Source organism: Pseudomyrmex gracilis, unplaced genomic scaffold (assembly GCF_002006095.1).
Source record: "Pseudomyrmex gracilis isolate BER0280 unplaced genomic scaffold, ASM200609v1 scaffold_513, whole genome shotgun sequence".
Lineage (NCBI taxonomy): Eukaryota > Metazoa > Arthropoda > Insecta > Hymenoptera > Formicidae > Pseudomyrmex > Pseudomyrmex gracilis.
Genome location: NW_018021097.1, coordinates 21,823 through 41,545, shown reverse-complemented (window position 1 = coordinate 41,545; position 19,723 = coordinate 21,823). Strand labels below are relative to the sequence as shown.

The 19,723-nt window shown below is 38.1% G+C and overlaps 5 protein-coding genes across 9 annotated transcripts in view; 2 read left to right on the top strand and 3 right to left on the bottom strand.

The window, feature by feature from the left end:
• Positions 1-714, bottom strand: part of LOC109860935 (phosphatidylinositol 4-kinase beta) — a 13,261-nt gene extending 12,547 nt beyond the window's left edge. Inside the window, exon 1 of the mRNA XM_020440356.1 lies at positions 319-714. The gene's annotated coding sequence lies outside the window, so the exon portion shown is untranslated. The remainder of the gene's footprint in view (positions 1-318) is intronic.
• Positions 715-4,316: 3,602 nt separating this feature from the next.
• LOC109860938 (ATP-dependent RNA helicase DDX54) lies at positions 4,317-8,087 on the bottom strand. Of its 2 annotated transcripts, none has more exons than XM_020440360.1 (12): positions 7,950-8,087; positions 7,527-7,738; positions 7,067-7,443; positions 6,668-6,983; positions 6,377-6,587; positions 6,045-6,271; positions 5,761-5,952; positions 5,549-5,687; positions 5,254-5,449; positions 5,030-5,168; positions 4,702-4,852; positions 4,317-4,586 (listed from the first exon to the last, which is right to left on the bottom strand). In XM_020440360.1, the coding sequence occupies exons 2-12, from the start codon at positions 7,719-7,721 to the stop codon at positions 4,399-4,401; spliced, it is 2,331 nt and encodes a 776-aa protein (XP_020295949.1). In that variant the 5' UTR covers positions 7,722-7,738; positions 7,950-8,087; the 3' UTR covers positions 4,317-4,398. The 2 variants fall into 2 exon arrangements, with proteins under 2 accessions (XP_020295949.1, XP_020295950.1); XM_020440361.1 differs by having other exon boundaries at positions 7,527-7,731.
• A 754-nt stretch (positions 8,088-8,841) lies between these two features.
• On the top strand, positions 8,842-13,562 carry LOC109860942 (geranylgeranyl pyrophosphate synthase). Of its 2 annotated transcripts, none has more exons than XM_020440370.1 (7): positions 8,842-9,316; positions 9,476-9,630; positions 11,027-11,171; positions 11,258-11,378; positions 11,506-11,645; positions 12,476-12,578; positions 12,864-13,562. In XM_020440370.1, the coding sequence occupies exons 1-7, from the start codon at positions 9,251-9,253 to the stop codon at positions 13,094-13,096; spliced, it is 963 nt and encodes a 320-aa protein (XP_020295959.1). In that variant the 5' UTR covers positions 8,842-9,250; the 3' UTR covers positions 13,097-13,562. The 2 variants fall into 2 exon arrangements, with proteins under 2 accessions (XP_020295959.1, XP_020295958.1); XM_020440369.1 differs by having other exon boundaries at positions 12,861-13,562.
• The window catches only part of LOC109860943, a 20,473-nt gene continuing 13,976 nt past the window's right edge, over positions 13,227-19,723 (bottom strand). For 2 of the 3 annotated variants that reach the window (XM_020440372.1, XM_020440371.1), the window contains exons 3-7: positions 19,059-19,119; positions 17,151-17,222; positions 14,479-14,618; positions 14,238-14,389; positions 13,668-14,088 (exon numbers count right to left, since the gene is read on the bottom strand). In XM_020440372.1, the coding sequence (XP_020295961.1) occupies positions 14,020-14,088; positions 14,238-14,389; positions 14,479-14,618; positions 17,151-17,222; positions 19,059-19,119 (494 nt within the window). In that variant the 3' untranslated portion in view covers positions 13,668-14,019. Of the gene's footprint in view, positions 13,314-13,667; positions 14,089-14,237; positions 14,390-14,478; positions 14,619-17,150; positions 17,223-19,058; positions 19,120-19,723 lie in introns of those variants that run through there. The other variant, XR_002250900.1, reaches the window with a different exon arrangement.
• LOC109860940 (U4/U6 small nuclear ribonucleoprotein Prp31) overlaps positions 14,447-19,723 on the top strand; it is a 24,165-nt gene continuing 18,888 nt past the window's right edge. Inside the window, exons 1-2 of the mRNA XM_020440365.1 lie at positions 14,447-14,535; positions 17,145-17,458. The gene's annotated coding sequence lies outside the window, so the exon portion shown is untranslated. The remainder of the gene's footprint in view (positions 14,536-17,144; positions 17,459-19,723) is intronic.

The following is a 19,723-nucleotide window of genomic DNA, read 5'->3' as shown; positions in this document are numbered from 1 at the left end:
CTCGCCTCGTCGCGTCGCGTCTCCTGGCACCGCCAGCGCGTCGTCGACACGCCGCTCTCGCTCCGCTTCTGTGTATTGTACGTTCATTCGCGCAAGCGAGAGATGGGTGTGCCGTGAGAGGAAGCTCTTTCTACCCCCGTCGGGGCCGGGTGCGTGTTGACACAACGTTCAGCCGAGAATCCACACACACCCCCCACCCTTTTACGCGAGGTCACACACGCCGTGTCGGCCTTCGGAGATAATCAATCGACGTAGGCGAATTGAAAAAAAAAAAAAAAAAAAACAGACCAAAAAAACCTCAATCGTCGATCCACTCACCTCGCGCTCGAATCTGGCCACTCGACGCTACGATGACATGCCAGTGCGCGTTCGCCGTTCGATCTTGGCCGTCTAAGCGTGTCGAGTTTCACGGCGATCTTCCACCGGGAAAGCGGCTGGGCGAGAGAGAGACGGACGATGAAAGAAGCAAAGCGGTACCAGAAGAGGGAGTTGGCGGGTCTCTCTCTCTCTCTCTCTTGCGCGCACACAAAACACGGACGCGCCGATGACACACCGACGCGCCGAGCAGACGAGGAGGATTAAATCACGCGCTCGTTTCTCGACGCCGACAGCCAATGTCGCGATTTAACAACGACCTGTTTTTCAGACCTGTCACGACGACGACGACCCGTCGTGCCGTCGTTTCCTCCGCTTTGCCCGCCGGCTACGCCCAACAACGCGCGTCGATCGCCGCTCCGTTGCGGACGTGATGCGCGCGATGCATCGCAACGACAACCCGAGTGACGCGAGCGACGACGACGACGACGAAAACAAAAATATCGAGAGATTTAGACGACGCGCACACCCGGCACACACGCGTGTGCACGCGCGCACTCGCGACGGGCACACAGAAGACACGCAGTTGAAACGATATAACGCGAGAAACGTTATCGTTACCGCGAAGCGACGACAGGGCCTCTCGTCAAATCCCGTCGCCTCGAACGTTGTTGTTCAACTCGCAGGCACGTCGCATTGAGCACTGACTCGGCACCGCGTTCCTGCCAACGTGACGAACCGCGAATTCCCAGGACCGTAGCTTTACAACAAATCGCGAGCGATCGCTCGCCCTCTTCTCATCTCGAAATCAATCGCAAAACGATTGTATCGAATTTTCGACAATAGATCGCGATTTAAACTTCGTCGTTGATTCGGCGGCGTGTTTTACGAACGTCTGAGGGGAATTTAATATTAATTTAATCTAAAAATGTGTGTGTGGTTTTTTGTTATGTAAAAATCTTGACTCGCGCGCGTTTTATAGCGTTCGAAGACGTCTCACACGTCCACGCAATGAGAATTTTACAACTCGCGCATAAATAGCTCCGAGTGATTCATTGGCTCTCGTCTTGGAAAAAAGATAAAGAAACGCACTCTCTCATCTCTTCTTTAGCGTTAAATGTTTGACTCAATTTGAGTGTGTGCAACGTTTACACGCTCGTTAACGATCGCGCGTCATTGTTAGATAACGACGGAGAGATACGACAAATGACATTCGGTCGAAATCTGTGAGAATCTCTTACAATTTTTTTTTTTTAGTATTTTCATATTTCGAATAATTCTAATAATTTACTTCGCGTTATTTGCCGCGTGTAACTTTATCAAAGAAATTAAATGCAGATTTACAAACAGAATGAAAAGATCCGATATCTATCTGTTTAAATCACGAGTTTTAAATTGCCACGTTCGTCGAAACTTTATCTCTCTTCTCGCAAGAAGCGCAATTTTACGACTGTTACATCACGGTAATCATCGCGCGTCTTATACTAATTGGTTGACGGTATAATTCGTCTCATTACGTCCGCGCGGCCGTTGTTCGGCGCGAAGACACGTCGATCGGTTGATCGAACGAGAGGTGAGAAATCCGTGCACGTATTTATTTATTATTGTTTCCACAGCGCAAAAGTTGTCACAACAAAAGTATCTCGTTATAAAACATGGAGATTAGATAAGAAAAAAAAAAGCTAATAACGAAAAGAGATAAAAGATCTAATATAACGTGTTACCGTGTGACATTCGACTCGAGTGTGTAATCGCGTCGAAGTTTGCTTATCTGATAAAAACGTCGCGCTGTATTCTTGATTTTACATTGTTGGATTTTTGACTGTTGGAAGATTCGAAAAGAGCGCGATTTGGTCTTTGCTTGCGTGTTTTTTCTCACCTTCAACGATCACGAGGGGACAATTTTCGCTAAATTTTCGAGATAAAGTTGAAAAACCGAGGATCGACGATCGCGTAGCTTCGCGCCTGAGTGATGAACAAACGTCGGTGTTAATTTTTCACGCTCTGGGGTTGGCAACGGACGGCTGGCTGGCTGGCTGGCTGGCTGGCTGGTTCGAATGAGAAAGGTCGTACAACGGCCGCGAGTGCAGCTGCACCCGGCCATGGTGAAAAACGTGTATACGTACGAGGTGTTCGGATGTGTGTTGGTTGCCGCGCACTAATCTCTTTTCGAACGGGGGCCTTTGCTTTCTTCGCGGAACCGCTCAAGCTTCGCGCGACACATGCACGCGAGCGATTATGATCCTCAGTCCCTCAATGTGTAACGGGCGTATTGTTTATACTTGCAAATTGTATGCGCATATAAAAAAAAAAAAAAAAAAAAAAAAAAAANAAAAACAGTAACACAACGTCGCACAAGTCGCCGAGATTTGCGTCGTTTGTACGCGCAGAGGATCCTATGTCGCTGCTGTGATTCGGCGACAGCAACGACGTATATATATATATGTATATATACATTTTTTTTTCTTAACACTGTCATACGTCACACCGGGTGAGAGTGAAGGTCTCCCCTTCCGTGGGGAAACTCAGAATGTGTGTGCGTGTGCTACATTTTCCAAACACGCCAGTACCGCAACTGACTGACATTTCGTCCGCAAAGCGGGATGGAAAAATGTGCGCACGCCGCAATAGTGTGTGAACGTCAATTTCACGTCGAGATCTAAAACAAAATCTAAGATTTATTTTTCTCTCAATTCCAATCCTTGCCGCTCTTGCGGCCAGATGTTCGCTCTGAGAGCGCAAAATTCGCGATCTGTTTCAACCTGTTTTTAAACTGCCACCTGTCAATTGTGCTATGCGTAGGGAATGCACGGTCTTATATGTATACACACACACGTACGTCATTGAGCGACAAGCTGATGACGTGCCGCGTCGTCGCCCGACTATGACGTGCCAGGTTCGGACAGTCACGCATACCGACGGCGTTCGCTCTGTGTAATAAATATTATCGCGCCTGACATCATCTCGCACATTTAACGCTATTCGTAACAACGCATATACGGAGAAATTAACATCTTTCTGATCATCGTGAGAGTTCGCGGCACGATTCTCGCGCTGACTCATGCGTTTTGTGTGCCCACGTATACTCACGTGCCCGAACGCACTTTCGCTTATTTTAATTTTTGTTTGTTGCAATCTCTCTCTTGAGCGCGCAATTTCGCCGCTTCGAAGAAGTGTATCAAGATATTTTCCCTTTTTTTTTTTACGAGATTTATTTACGAGCAAGAGCCGTTCCGCGATTCCCATTGTATTGTATAATATTGTGAGAAAGGCCGCTAACTCCGCGCTATTAATTTCATATTCATCGCACCGTTCATCGCGTTTATTCGCTCTCAATTATCTTGTTAGCTATCTGGTTACGCGCTTTGCAACCAATTACGCTTTGTCGCGTACAAACACACGCCGCGCTATTGATGTATTCGCGCACGTAAAGAATTTATTGTTATCGGCACCGCGTTGCATCTCTCTCTCTTTCTCTCACACACGCGTTCACACTCCCCCTCCCCTCCCTCCGTGAATTTACGAAATACAATATTTATTTTCGGAGTTACGGCCCTGAATCTCGTGAAATTCGAATATCAGCAACTTCCTGGAATGTCCCACGCTTTCTACCCCGCAGCGAGATTCGTACGTACATGTGGAATGCGTTCGAAACAACGCCGCATAAGAATGGGAGCGTGTGTGCATTTTACTCGCGCTCGAGTTAATGTTGCACATACCGACGTTGGGAGAGAAGCAGCGGTTTAACGTATACGCGCGCGATTCTCGCGTATGTTTATTCGTGTATGCAACATGTCTTTATATATACATATAAAATCGATAATTAAGTTATATTGTATATATATGTATATAAAATTGATCGACCTATCTATTTTTCTATATAAAGATAATCTACATATTTAATTTAAATAATAATTTATAATATAAATATATATATTTATAATTTATATATATTTATATCATATATATATGTATGAACATATAGATAAATAGATAGACAGATACTTTCTCCTTTCCAGAAAGAGGATCGTCTTGAACATTTTTATTATTACAAATTATAATAACATTATATACCCGATAATTCTAATGTTTCCTTTTGCCGCTCTTCTGATTCTTCTGACCACGTTTCCTGTCATGTTTCTGACGTCTCTTTTCGAGCAGCTTGCGCGCTTTCAAAATTTGTTCCGGTCTCTTGAGCTCGTTCTTCGCTCTGAGCTTTTCCTTTAGTTTCTGATTGTGACGCGCCCAGCGTGTATTCGCCGTAGTTCGCACTGAAACATCACGGAATAAATCGATGTAAAGAGAATAGAAAAAGAAAAAACGTTTCAAAATCAAATATGAGAGAAGAAATATTTGTTTACAATTGATGTGACCTTAGAAACTTACAAGCTTGCATCTGTGGCGACTCCTCTTCGCTATCGTCCTCGTTATCCTCATTGATCTTATTTTTTTCCTTCCACGTGTTGTAACGATTTGTTTTGTACGTAGCGGGTATCCACACGCCTGATTCGGTACGTATTTTTTTCATCTTCGGTTCCTGCGCAAAACAAAATTTACATTCGTAGCAAACAAGTCCATCAATTTTAGTGTTTATCTAAATGTAGTAGATAAAAAGTATTAAAAAAAATTAAATCTATACAAACAAGTCCATCAATTTTAGTGTTTATCTAAATGTAGTAGATAAAAACTATTTAAAAAAATTAAATCTACGCACATTGTTGACGGTAATCATCTTCTTCTTTTTTCGATCCCATTTTTTTATTTGCATTTGAAGTTTCTGCTCCTCTTCGTTGTCTGCTGTCAAATCCAGCTGCGCCCTTTCGGCTTCTGTTGCGAATGTGTTAACCGCCAATCTAAAAAAAAGCAACAGAACACAAACAAATTGAGAAAGAAAAATAATTAAAATCTCAAAGTTTGACATCAGACGGCGATTCTTACCCATCTTCTGTGTGTTTGTCTGGTGCGGAATAAGGTATGTAATATTCCTCGTCCCGCTTTGTCTGACGTTGTTTTTTCTTGGAAAGTTTATATAAATCATCACTTTTTCTCTTTTTTGGAAGCACTACCGTGCTGAATGCAGCGTTGATCTCTTCCGCGTTGCTGGTTGGCAGATCAACTGTTCGTTTCGACGATTCTACGTACATAGATGAAAAAAAAATTCAACAAATGTTAGGTTAGGTTTGTCGCGTGTATGTAAAGTGACATATATTTTTTCTGTGTTGATAACAATCACCTGACGACGCACTGCTTTCAACCTTACGTTCTTGTACCTTCCTGTGGAAGTCGCGAATAATGTCTCTGTGAAACTTTCGTTTCTCTTTCATCATCTGATAATCCACTGAGTGTGTTTTTGTGCCGATCTCAAATATCGTCTGTTACACAGAGAACAGTCAAAATACAACAAATATTCGTGAAAATATCTAGTAAAGACTGTATCGTACTCACTCCCTGCGGCCTGTAATTTTTCATCTTCGCTATGACATCTTCAGCCGTATCGGAAACCTCGGAATATTCCGGAAGAACTCCAGCGTCGTGTATGTTAAACTCTTTGATTCTTTTGACGCTCTCCACAGAAGCGCCTGGTCGCGATTTGATGTACTTTTGGTAAGCGTTGTCGCACACTTTTCGCATATTTGTCTGAGAACATTTAAGAAATGATGCAAAAAAACTACAAGGTTCAACTCTTGTGACAAATAATGCATCGAATTAACTGAATTTTCGTCACTCACGAGATCCGTAGAGGTGTTGTGCCAATTTATCAGCTCCGTTATTTCCTCTTCTATCATGGACTGCGGCATCTTGCCGATAGCGGATTCCATGTTTTCACTGGAACCGGCACTCGGCACTACCTTCAACGGTCTGCCGAGGAAGAGATGTAAATCCAGAAGATACGGATATTCATCCGAGCTTACGATGTTGTACGCAGTTCCGGTGCGTCCAGCTCGAGCGCATCGTCCTGAAAAATGAAATAAATTGTGGTTATGACAATATTAATTCATACAATCTAAAAGAATTTGTGAATCGGTAAAGAAACAAGCACTTTAGAAACGCGACTACGTACCCACTCTGTGTACGAAGAGTTTAGATTTTGCGGGAAAGTTGAAGTTGATCACGCAGTCCAAGTGCGGTATGTCTATTCCTCTGGCGGCAATGTCTGTCACTATGAGAACTCTTGCTTTGCCGTTTTGAAACTTGGCGGCATTTATTTTGCGCGCTGCGGGATCCAAATTCGAGTAGATAAAAGTATTCGAGATATCTGCCTTATCCAATATCTGCGCGCACAAATAACTTAGTTCGTGCAACTTATTCGATTTTAAATTAATAATTTGAAAGTAATACAAATTTATATTACTTGATGAATATACTCCACATGATGCATAGTCTCGGCGAATATAATTACTTGCGCCTCAGGTTTGATAATTCTCTTCAGTAAGCACAAAAGTACCGCCAATTTTTCCTCAGGACGACATGTGATGAACGACAATGTCAATCCCTCGGGTAATTTACTCTCAACGTCCAATCGAATCAAAACTGGATCGCTCAGACCAGCTTTTGCAAAGTCTACCAAGATTTTTGGCAGAGTGGCGGAGATTAACAACGTTTGACGTGATTCCGGTAATCTGTTCACAATCTCCTGTATCTGTTCTCCAAAGCCCATCTCGAACAATCTATACAGTTACCTCAATTTAACTCTGACAAACTTTTCCTTGCTCTCAAATAAAATGGTCTTGAATATTTCTGATGTTGTTACCTGTCAGCTTCGTCGAAGACGACATATTCCACATTCGTCAGTTGCAAATCCATTTCCACACATATGTGCAAAAATCTACCTGGAGTAGCTACAATGATATCAGGATTTCCGTGAATCACACTGAACTGATTGTCCATGCTGTCACCACCTAGTACCACTGCAGCTTTCAATCCTGTGAATCGCCCCAACTCCCTTATGAACTTCAACGTTTGCAACGCCAATTCACGCGTAGGTGAGAGTATCAAAGCGCGCGCACCAGCCGCCATTTGTCTTGCTTTGAGTTTTTCAAACAGAGGGATCAGAAAGCAAGCAGTCTTTCCACTCCCTGTTCTAGCCATTGCTACCACATCTCTTCCCTCAAGAGCTAACGGTATAGTCTGTTGAATAATAAAATACGAGGACATATAATTTCCATGAGCAATTTAGTTAATGTTCTTCATATTTTGGCAAAACGTTATACTTTTCGTTGTATAGGTGTTGGTATCTTGTATCCTTTTTTGAGGATTCCTTTCAGCACTGGAAAACTCAGAGCCATAGACTGAAATCCTCCAGATTTCTTCGAAGTCTTCGGCTTCTTGATATTGGCGATCGCGTTATCATCGTTATCGCTAACCTCGTTCATGTCGGGAAACCCGACAAGATTCTCGCCTTTCATCGTGACAAAACTAAAAACTTAACAAATGTAAACTACAGTTAATAAAAACCAATCATAAATAAATATATAATAGTGTGTTAGTTCAGTAGTTTATCTTGTATATACACATAAACATCTAAATATTATAAAAAGAATGAATAAAGTTGATAAAACTTAAAATACATATTTATTACAACATAAGAAATGATAAAGTACACAAATTTTTAATAACAGTTTTGAGATTCTTACTGAAATATCAATCCTGCCAAAAGAAATTGTCAAGAATCAAGGAAATACGATTTTATCATAACCTCAAATCTATTGTCACACGTAGAATTGCTGCAATATTGGCTCAGCGGACCGGTTCACATGTAGAACACGACAATAGGTTGGTTTGGTGCAAAAATGGGTGCGTTCAGACAATTCAACAGTTGCACAACGGTTGAGAGATATTGGGTGCGTTCAGACAACTCAACGGTTGAGAGATCATCACTTATGATAGGACTATTCTTCAAAATCTGCAGCGGTTCCAAAAGTATGATCCAATCAGAAGTGATTATCTCTCAACCGTTGTGCAACTGTTGAGTTGTCTGAACGCACCCATTCACTTCTGATTGGATCATACTTTTGAACCGAAACAGATTTTGAAGAATAGTCCTATCATAAGTGATGATCTCTCAACCGTTGAGTTGTCTGAACGCACCCAATGGCTCAGGTTCAAATTCATAGTCGTTTCTCAAATCTTAGGCTGGATCCTCATACAGACACCGGCGCTTTGACACCGAGCGTTGATTGGTGAAAAGCGGGTAGTGGGAGTAAACGGCGCTAAAGCACCGGAGCTGTCATGAGGATTGATAGAAATAACAAAAGTTTTAAAGAGTTTATATTTAAAAATAAAGGTAGGAACAGCGGAATCTAACATACAAAACTACACATGTATCAATGCAGATCAGAAAATCGAAATAAGCAATAGCGATAAAATTTCCGACGCGAGTTGGAATTCTGTGTTAAAAACTGTGTTATTTCTATCGCTATCGCTATTCCTTCCATTGTGCAAGAGGCTTTAACGTTCTTGTGGATTAGGCATGATATAATAAACAAGCATAAATTACTAAATGAGACAAGAGGGGGTAATGAAAATATGTACCGGCAAGAAGCAGCAAAGGTGGGAGTTACACATGCGAATGTCAGTTCACGTGGGGACTCATGGAAAGAAACTGAAAAATAAATAGACACGTAGACTATCGTGGATAGTCCAGGATAGTCTGTTCCGTTGTTGCTTCAGTAACCTTTAAAGTCGCCACTTTATCGTTCTCTCTCAGTATTGAGCCAACGTTTACTTCGACACGTACGACGTTTCCACAATTCCATTAGCTCTTCAGAGCTCTTGGACAGTTCATTGTTTAGTTGTAAATTGTGACTAACATTAAGTCACATTACTTTAAGTCTAAAGTTCTGACTAAGAAAAGTAATTTTCTTTATTTTGTCGTGTGTGTTATTTAATATTTTATTGGTGGCTACGGATTGATCTAGTGACCACACACAGAAACATGACAACTGCAGAGAACACCAAGCCTTTTTACTTCTCTCTTAATGGCAATCCTGAAGAAGATGAGGTAAATCTGTTAGTTGTTAATTGTTGTTGACTTGTTTTAAATACGGTGCAGAAGTAACTATGTGATAAAATAAATAGTAACAGCAAAAATAGATATGTGTTCTTTCTTCTGACAGTAGAGCTTATGTATGCTAACTTAAATGTATATTATCTTTTTCAGAAATTGTTGGAACCAATCAGATATATTCTTCAAATCCCTGGTAAACAGATAAGAGCAAAATTAGCCAAAGCCTTCAATTACTGGCTAAAAATATCAGAAACCAAACTTCAAACTATTGATGAGATAATAAACATGCTCCACAATTCGAGCCTCGTGTAAGTTTTATTTTTTCTTGTTTTGGCAATTAGAATTCTTTGGTTTCAACACTTTCCTTAGCTAATTACATGTCTCTCTAATCATTATAATGCATGTTTATTTATTCTGAATTGACATGCATATATAGTTCAGTGTTGTTTAGATCTTTAAATATATAGAATTATTAAGTTAATAAATTCAATTTTAATATATATATTCTATTTTAAACAAATTTATCGTATATATATTTTATCATATAATTTTATATACTGCAGTCAAAGAATGCGTTATCAACACTGTTACATCATTCTATCTTTGTTTTATATCTAGTGATAAAAATAGAGTGACGAAACAAACAGATAACGCGGTCCCCAAACGCAGCTCTGTGTAGAATCTTTTAAATTGGTGAATCTTTTCATATGCTATAACTCTTCAATCTAAGAACCAAGTTTTACTAAATATGAGTCCGAAAACACTTATCAGCGTATGTTCAGATTGACATAGAGAGATGTTAGACGAAAGTCTGTTAACCAGTTTTTTTATGCCAATGTTTGTTTACCGAAAGCCAATTTTAGAGCACCGTAACGAATATATCGGCTCTGTTTTAAGTTGGTCAGTGAAAATAAGGCGTAAAAATAAATCGTTTTTTTTTCTTATTCTGTTACTTTAAACATAATGATGAAACAGAGTACTGTCTTAAGTGAGAGATTGTTTTGTCGTAAGTGAATAAATAAATAAATTCCAATTCTTTTGTAAGTCAGAATTTCTATGAGCATTACTCTCGTATTGAATTATCACATTTGAAATCGAAAATGTCAAATCTGTTGAAAGAAACAATCTTTTGTGATACTTTTAGAATACGTTCCCGAAAAATTTGGTAATTTACAGATATATACGTATCTGTTGAGAACAACAGAACATGTATCTATAAAATGAAATGTCAAGAATATGAGCTTTAAAACGTCTTAATATCTTTTGATAAATCAGTATATATGTTAATTATCAACGTTAACGTTACTCTAATGTTATTGTAATATAACGTGATCATTTGTGTCGCAATTCTCTATTATAAATTATAATGAGTTGACTTGTACGTGTACATATACACGAGTGTGCTATTTTTACTATGTTATGTCACATATTTATCATATTATTCATGAACTGTTAATAAAAATCACTTGAGCATGTTGTATACCATAAATACGTAATCAGTTTCTGAATTTTTTCAAAGACGAGAAACTTTGTAAAAACAAAAAGATTCTACTTTTTATATTTGTTTAATCATGCGGATTTTACTTTTCTGCGCTTGTACGTATCCCACCAGTTATGTATCACTCTGCATAATGAAACTGAATTTATATCAGTTCATTTTGCGGATATTGCGAATTTTTATGACGCAGATATGTATATGTTTAGAATTGACGATATTCAGGATAATTCCATTTTAAGAAGAAGCATACCCGTTGCTCATTCCGTTTACGGAATCCCTGGCGCGATCAGTGCCGCAAATTACGTATTATGTATTGCCTTAGAAAGAGTTGTTAATTTACAACATCCTGCGGTGAGTATTAACGGGCATATAATGTAGTTTTACTATCAGTTAGTCTTTAATTTTGAGGAGCTTGTTTGTGTTTTGTTTTTTATCAGGCAATAATAGTGTATTCGGAACAATTGTTGGAACTCCACAGAGGACAGGGAATGGACATTTTTTGGAGAGATAATCTCACCTGTCCAACTGAGGAAGAATATAAGATTATGATAAGAAGAAGTAAATTTTTTAACCTTTCTCTATATATTTTTCTCTTATATATATTTTTTCTTTTATATTTCTTGTATATATTTAATTATACTTATTGTATAAAAAGAAAAGGCATTACAGTCGTTAACTCTTACAGAAACCGGTGGTCTCTTTAATTTGGCAATACAATTAATGAAACTCTTCTCAACCTGCGATAAAGACTTTTCGTTGCTAATAGGTACTTTGGGATTGTATTTTCAAATACGCGACGATTATTGCAACTTGTGTCACGGTGAGGTAAGTAACAATTGTTGAAAATGTTTCAAGTAATTTTCAGATAAGGTGTTTACCGAGATGTATATTAATAAAATTTATCATTTTATTCAAAGAACAGTAGTGACGTAGTATTGAACAATGATTTAATGCTGTTTATTCCGATATTATACGTGCGTCAGTAAACGCATACTTGTGATTCATAAATGTATCGTAAAAACTAATGCTGACATTTTAACTGTTAAGCGTCTCTTATTATTTTTCTTATAGCATGTTTGTCAATTCAAATGACTTTATTTTATTAATTAATCGCGATTTATTTTTATTTTTATTTTTTTGTTAAAGGAACGTAAAAAACGTCCTTTACTTCTGTCTGCGTTCTTGTTGAATATTATACTGAGATAAGTTATTACAAAAATCTGACCGATAAGAGCCGAATGAAATGACTCATGTTACGACTTGTGTTACAAAGTTTATCACGCGTTTCAACACTTTCCTTATGTTTACGTTTAATAAAATTTTATTACTTCTGTTGACATAAGCATGATTATGCTATACCTATTGTTCTAATCTTTTAAATAATATTTTTCTGACCTTGTGATAAGTAAAAGATACTGTTTTATTTTACAAAGAATGATTAATAATTAATAGGAATTTATGAATGATTAATGATTTCCAATTTATCGCAAAAAAAAAAAAAACAATTTTGCTGATATTTTGTGTAAGTTTCTTTACATTCTTTGTTACCTCGGGTTTGTCAATTCAAATGACTTTGCGTTAATAATCAAGGCCTTTTTTTAAAGAAACGTAAAGAAACGTCTTTCTATTTTTTATCTGTTGTGTTTTTGTTGCAGTATACTGAAAATAAGAGTTATTGCGAAGATCTTACCGAAGGAAAATTCAGCTTTCCGATTATTCACGCAATTAAATCTAATCCCAACGATAGACAAATAATAAGTATCCTTTTGACAAGCGGCGATTTAAAGTAATTAACAATAGTTTAACAAATAATTTATCGAGCAACTATATTCACGTTCTCGTACACGTAAAACTTTCGTTGTTATTTTTAACTTTTACAATTTTATTTTTATATCAAAAGTAGACTCTTGATATAAATCTCTGTAAAAATTAAAAATATTGATTTTACAATCAAGTGATACGCAAAAGTTTTTTTTACACTTCTTTTTTTTCTGTCTTCTTGCACACAACTTTTTCGTAACTTTCCTTAATTATTCAACGAAGATATTTTAAGACAACGAACAAAGGACATTGAAGTCAAACGTTACTGCGTTAAATTACTAGAGAAATTCGGCTCTTTTAAATATACTGAAGAAGTGCTTTTAGATTTGGACGCAAAAGCGAGGGCAGAGATCGAGCGTCTGGGAGGAAATCCGCTTTTGGTGAAAATACTAGACGAGCTCAAAAACTGGGATACCAAAGAAGTGCCTAAGAATCCCCTGACTGGAACATTTTGAATCCAAAGATACGCTATGTTTATATATATAAATATAATAATATATAATATATATATATATATGTATATATATATAGTACACAAAACCTCAAAAATATTAGAGAAATGCAAACTTGAAAGTGATAAACGGTGTCTGTTCTTGTTATTGGTGAAGGCAACCAGTCAACAAGTAACAAGAGAAGTCCTTTCTCTTCTTCTTGATAAAACTTCAACTTGAACTAAAAAAAAAAAGAAACAAAATAAATTAAACATATGTATATAACATACATATATTTTGGTGAAAGATACGCAATGAATAGGATATTTATTAGTACTCTATAACATTTGTACACAATAGTTTATCATACAATAATTTAATGAATACAATATATCGCTGTATATTTGAGATTTATTTTGTACATTAATACACATTGTACATTTGTACCTTTTCTCTGTTACATTCCGAAATACATGATGCGTCAAGATTATCTGCAACTAATGGATATTTACCCTAAGAAAAATATTCCTGTGCACATGTTTGCTCCTTTCGACAAGTGCACGAGTGATCGAGTTTCTCTCATTGTTACATACACACACATACTCACACACACGATTATCAATGATCAGCGATCTCTTACAAATTCGAAAATCGCTCTTACCTCTCGTATCTTTCGCTACGATTCTCTTTGTTCCTCCGTACCGAGTAAAAGGCGTAATTACTTTAATCTCACACGTTTTTCCTTCTTTTGTTTTCATGTTCGTCCTTTATCACATGCGGGATTATCGACATCCGATCGGACACTCTCCCTAACACAAAACAAGATCGAGTCGGAGATTCTCCCGGTCCGTCATCAAAAACTAAGACAACGTGGCGATTTGACACGTCTTCTGTTCAAATTCGCTGTCCTCGTCGGATTCGCTGGCCCACGAGGGCCGCTGCTCGTGTCATATCTCGCCGTCGCTATCTCCCGGACAACGACCTGATCCCGACACGTTGTCGAAGACCTCCGTCACCTGATAAAAAAAACCCAGATAAACTGATTGACAGAATCTAAAAATACACATAAAAGACATTTATGAATAATAATCATATGGGAATGAAAAAACCGCAATAAATTGAAGATTAAAATACGCCAGAGCGGTTGCCTCAGAAATATATTCACCAAAACCTCCTCGAAGCGATCGTAATTCTCCGGTCTGGAGTTCAAGAGGCTCTCGCCGACCGAGTCTGCGTTGGCTCTTGATTGACAGGACTCTCGCCACTCTAGCGTGCTCGATACAATATGCAGCACGGACAGTACCGCCAACATGCCGGCTGTGAACGTGCATGTGTGTGTAGAAGAGTTCAGAGAGAGAAAAAAAAAGAAGAACAAAGTTTTATGAAGAAGAAGTGCGCACTCTCACCCGCAACATAGGACAACCAGAGTCTGTTGGGTTCCCACGCTAGGATGCAGGACAACGGTAGGTAGAACAACGCTCTCCGCCAGCCCCAAGTGGCAATCAAGGTGTTGGACCAACAACGTAGACAAAGAGACTCCTCGTTCCTGGAAAAAAAAAAAAAAAAAAAAACAACGTCTCTTCCTCTCGTCTGTACGCGTAATAGAAAATTGCAAAAATTACTGCGTGAAATTAATTCCAAAATATAAAAGCGTAACACTAACGTCCAAATTAGACCATTACGCACGCCGGCACGTGGATAACGCAATTTTCACGATGTGAAAATTTCGCGCGCGAAAATTAGATCGACAAGGAGATTATCACGAGGCAAGAATTTGCCCGAGCCCTGAAATTATCAGAGAAATTTCCGCGGAGGTAGACGATATAATTACTGATCAATCCGGAATTACTGACTTACGAAATTGGTAGCCGTGATTGACATCAATTTGCTTGATCGGATCTCGCAGGACAATTAATTCACCAGTGAACGAGAACGCGCGGACGATACAAGAGTGAAAATTTGCGATAGGTTTTAAATTAAAAAAAAGAAAAAAAAGAACGTCTTTTATCAAATAAGTAATTAAGAAAAAAATTTCGTTACTCGATTTTAATTACGCGTTGAATTTGATTGTTACAAAGTGTTCCCAACAGATCTGACGCGGACTTTGCCGTGCGACAAACAATAAAAAAACAAAAAAAAAAGAGGGATTGCTCTCGCGCGGGAAATTCGCTTTCCCGCGACGTTACATTATCTCTTGCATAGATCTCGGATAATCGTTCGGACCTGCAGAGTTCTCTAACGTTCTATATATAATACCGTCGTCAAGGAGATAAACTTTCACGAGTAGCACAAAGTCGATTCCGGATGGATCATTAAATTAAGTTTCTCGATAAAACTCGTCGAGATTTTTGCAAGAACTTCTTTTACATCCCTCCCCTCGTGAAGTACGTAGCGACATCGTATATATCCATATCGGTCAACTCCCCCGAGCTGATCGATATGAGCAATTTGTAATCAGATTGTTACACACAGAAAACTGATGATGACAAGTAAATATATCACTCGTATTAAGTATGCAATACTTGTATCAAATACATGTATAAGAAGTTTATATAAACCGCAAATGATGTCATTCAATATGATTTATTTACGAAGTTTTATAATATTCTTGAAAAGAAAATGTATTCTTCCTTTTGAGTGCGCGATAATAAACTTTTTAAAAATTTGTAATTAGTAGATTGCAATACTATATTATCACAAAACATATTCTTTGCTGAAGTTAATTATTGCTTAAAAGAAGGAAATTATTATACCAAGCAATTATTTTTCTTAGTAATACAATATTTTTCTGTGTGTAGATAAAAAAAAAGATCAAGTCGAGTGTCTATACGCCCTGTAATCAAGATCAAGTTTTATTTAAATTATATAATCGGTATTGATACCGAGAAAATTTGCATTTTAAATAAAACTATAGCTCATTTAAAAAAAAAATTGGTTATTGAAAGAATGGCGATTTAATATAAATATTGAAAGAATTAATTTTTCAGAATAGCAAGAAAATCAGTTAGCAACTAAAGTCGTTCTTACAAAATGCCATTAACCGCGTGTGTGTTTATGTGGTTTCCTAATAAATTGTTAATCACTACGTACTTTATAAAATTCGAACATACAAAGGAATTGATTTTTGATTTATAACACGGGGAAAAAAATTGCTACAATAGCAAGGAATTAGTTGTATACGGTCAGCAAGAGAAGTTTGCCGAGTCTATTGAAGGTTTTGTTTCGTTAACAAAACGTTTTGTTGATAAAACAATTCAATAGACTCGGCAAATTTTTGCTGATAGTCGCATAATAGCAAAACTTTTGCTTCGTGTAGTTTTTTAAGTTTTTGATTGAATTTCAAAGAGAAAGATAGACGCGCGAGCGCACAAGATTATGTTGTTCATTAACTGTAAAATAAGTTTAGGAAGATAGACGCGCGACATTTGTCTGGCTTAAGGTGACCAACGCAATGAAAATGCGTTTTGTAAACGTTACACAGTTTGCTGGTGTGTGTGTGCGTGTATGTGTATATAATTCTCTACCGTGCTCTATTCGTTCGGAAACGCGGGGAAAACTAGGACGAACTTCCGACCTGGTTGGTAATTGCCGCGGCTGGCTTTACACCGCGCTTCTTTTCCGCGTTATCCTGCGGCGGTGGTTTCAATTCAACAATAGTTCCCCGGAGTCCTTCTAACCCCTTGCTCTCGTCCGGGTTATCGTTTTCGGTGTACATACGAACCAATTCCAGACAATTTGCAAAGTCGCGCCGTTTATTTGTGTTACATTTGCATGCCACAGAAGAATATACAACAGAACTTGTTTGATCTCTTATGTTTTTTATAAATACAGTTTTATTTACTTAATTTTCTTTTATAGATTAAAAATGATCTAAAAACATTATGTATTGTGTTAATTATTATTATTGTTATTGTTAAAAATTATAAAATTAAAAAAAAAATTATCCAATTAAATTATTTTAAATCAATTTTATGTTATCTAAGTAAATAAGAGGAAATAGAGTTTTGATACAATTTTCCCGAAAACATCCGGCGGATTAAAGATTAAGCTTAACAAAATATTACGTTTACAGACGTACCTAGTGCAGAGATGGACGAACAACGTGATCGCCCAGGTTACTTCAAGAAAGAGGATCACGCCCGACGCCGCCCTGCAATTAAAAGTGCATAGCTCGAATCAAGAAAGATCCGATGTGACGTAAAGATTTTGCGCACCACATCGATAGAGGAGATGGTTTGAAAAATTTATCTCGTTGATAAAACAGCATCTCTCTGTTTCTCGGATGTGGGAGAAATGGGAGCAGACACCATCGAGAATTTATTGTTCACGCGAAAAGGAGCAACGTGTCTACGCGCAGCCACACTTTTCGCAGGCACACGCACGCAAGTAAGAATATATAAATAATAAACGCGACTTTTTGTTATGCAAATATCTTTATCACTATTGCCATGAATATTGCTGAGAAAGAGGAAACCTCGATTTGAATGTATTGCGCGTGTCACGTTCGATAGGGAGAAGGTGATTCGCGGCGCGTGTTCGCGCGAAGGGAATAAGAGGAAAAAAATCACATAAAGTCTCTCACGCTCGCGATCGCAGACATCAAATGCGCAAAGACGCCGACGTAAGGTCGTGCGAACAAAATATAAAAAACGGTTTTCTCAATTTTCCCGTCCCACGAATAACGACGCAGCATGCCTGCGAAGAACTGCAGCGTTGCCAAAGACATTTCTCTTTTATTTATTTTTTTTTTTTTTTTGCAGCGCGATATGCGACATTCAAGTTCGTTGCGCATAGAAAATGAGGAAAAATGTCTAACTAAGAGCTATATCGTTTTCGGTCTTCAGTGACAAAAGTCATTTTACATCGAGCGCGATAACGCGTTATCACCGTGTAATTTAAATTGAAAATTAAAACGCAAGTAGCGACAACTGTATCGGCCCCATTTTTCACGCGGTAATATCAAACGAGAATTCCCGGAAGAATAAAAATAAAAATAAAAAAAAATACGTTAATAACGCTTTCCGCGCGCATAAAATTACGTTTTCTAATTACTGTCGCGCGACTTTTATCGTTTTAATTCCGCACGTCGTTTAAGTTCTTTCGAAAGTTTCCGAGAAAATCAAAACTTGCAAGTTTCAGTCTGTGGTGAATTTCGCGAGAGATATTCCTCCCGGCGTACGTGAAATAATATTCAAACTCCACGTGTGGCCCGTGGCGAAAGATTATTAAACGTTCGGGGATAAGAAAGGAAAAAAAAAATCATCAACTTTATCTCGTCTCTTCCGCGGCCGGAGTAAATACTTCGCCTTGAAAACGTAATCTCGTTCCAGAATCGCGCTTCCGTTCCTGACCGTCGATGATCTAATCAGTCCTGAATTAGATCTCTCTCGAGGATCGAATCGCAGCGAATTGCCCGATGAGCAAAAACCAATTTGCAAGATTTTCGATCATTTTTTTCTTTCTTTTTTTTAAATTACGCGAATGCTTAATCAAACGAAAGCGAGCGGTTTTATTCGAACGCAATCCGATAGATCTCAAGATTGTTTACTTTTTTTGAGAAGAATTCAACGAAAAATGATGTCGCATATAATCGGTCTGCGATGCGCAAACGAAGTTTGTCCTCGGCAAACGAAAACGGCGGCGGTCGTCTTGCAAGAAATACGAGTAGGTGCATTAAGAACAATGGACTGTTTAAGTTCTCCTTTTGCGCGATATCAAACTCTCTTTTGTGATACCGCGAGTTTGCGCGCGCGGAGAGAGAAAATTCGGAATCGAAATCAAGCTCGGGAAAACCGAGAGATTGAATTTTGCACGCGAAATTATTTTTCCCCTCAAAGAGTCGATTCACCCACTTCTACTTCATCGACAGCAAGTCTCTCTGTTTTTTTTTTCTTTTTTTTTTTGCGCAATGTCATTGCGAGATCGCGATCGGAGGCTGATAATGCGTGAATTGAATTACGGTATACGCATGTTGAATTATCCTCACGTAACGTAAAACCCCATGACGTGCTGATGGTACGCCACATCCGCGCCGACGCCGCACACAACTGCAACAGACAGAAAAGAGGATCAAAAGGATTATAATTCTACTCTCGTCTGGTCTCGTCGCGCTTCCGATGTATTTCCGCAAACGTTTCGAAATCTTTCGATATATCGTATTTTACATCGCAAACAGTGATTCGCACTGTTTGCAAAACCGAAATACGCACACGGTAAAATTTCACGTTTCAAAAACCTAAAACAAATTTTTGAATTACATTTTCTAGTCAATCATTCGATCGCGTGTTAGTTTTTCTTTTTTTTTTCCTTGAACATTATAACAATTGCGATTGTCCCGATTGTTTGTAAAATCTCTTTTTAAATTTTATCCCTTAATTTTATTCGGAACTTTTATTTGCTTTCGTACGTCAAATTGTCGTTTCGAAACATGTTTCCGTGATGTTCCACCTCTGTTTTTATATCCATCTCTATATTTTTCCGTGTATTAATGTGAATGACATTAATATGGAAAATTAAAAGCATGCATCAGGATTTAGCATCTTTTGCATCAGGGATTATTTAAACTAACATTAGCTTGTGTTTTTCTCGAAAGTATATAACAGCTGTAAAAGTAGTTAATGTTTTATTATTATTTAAAATATTTTTCATAGT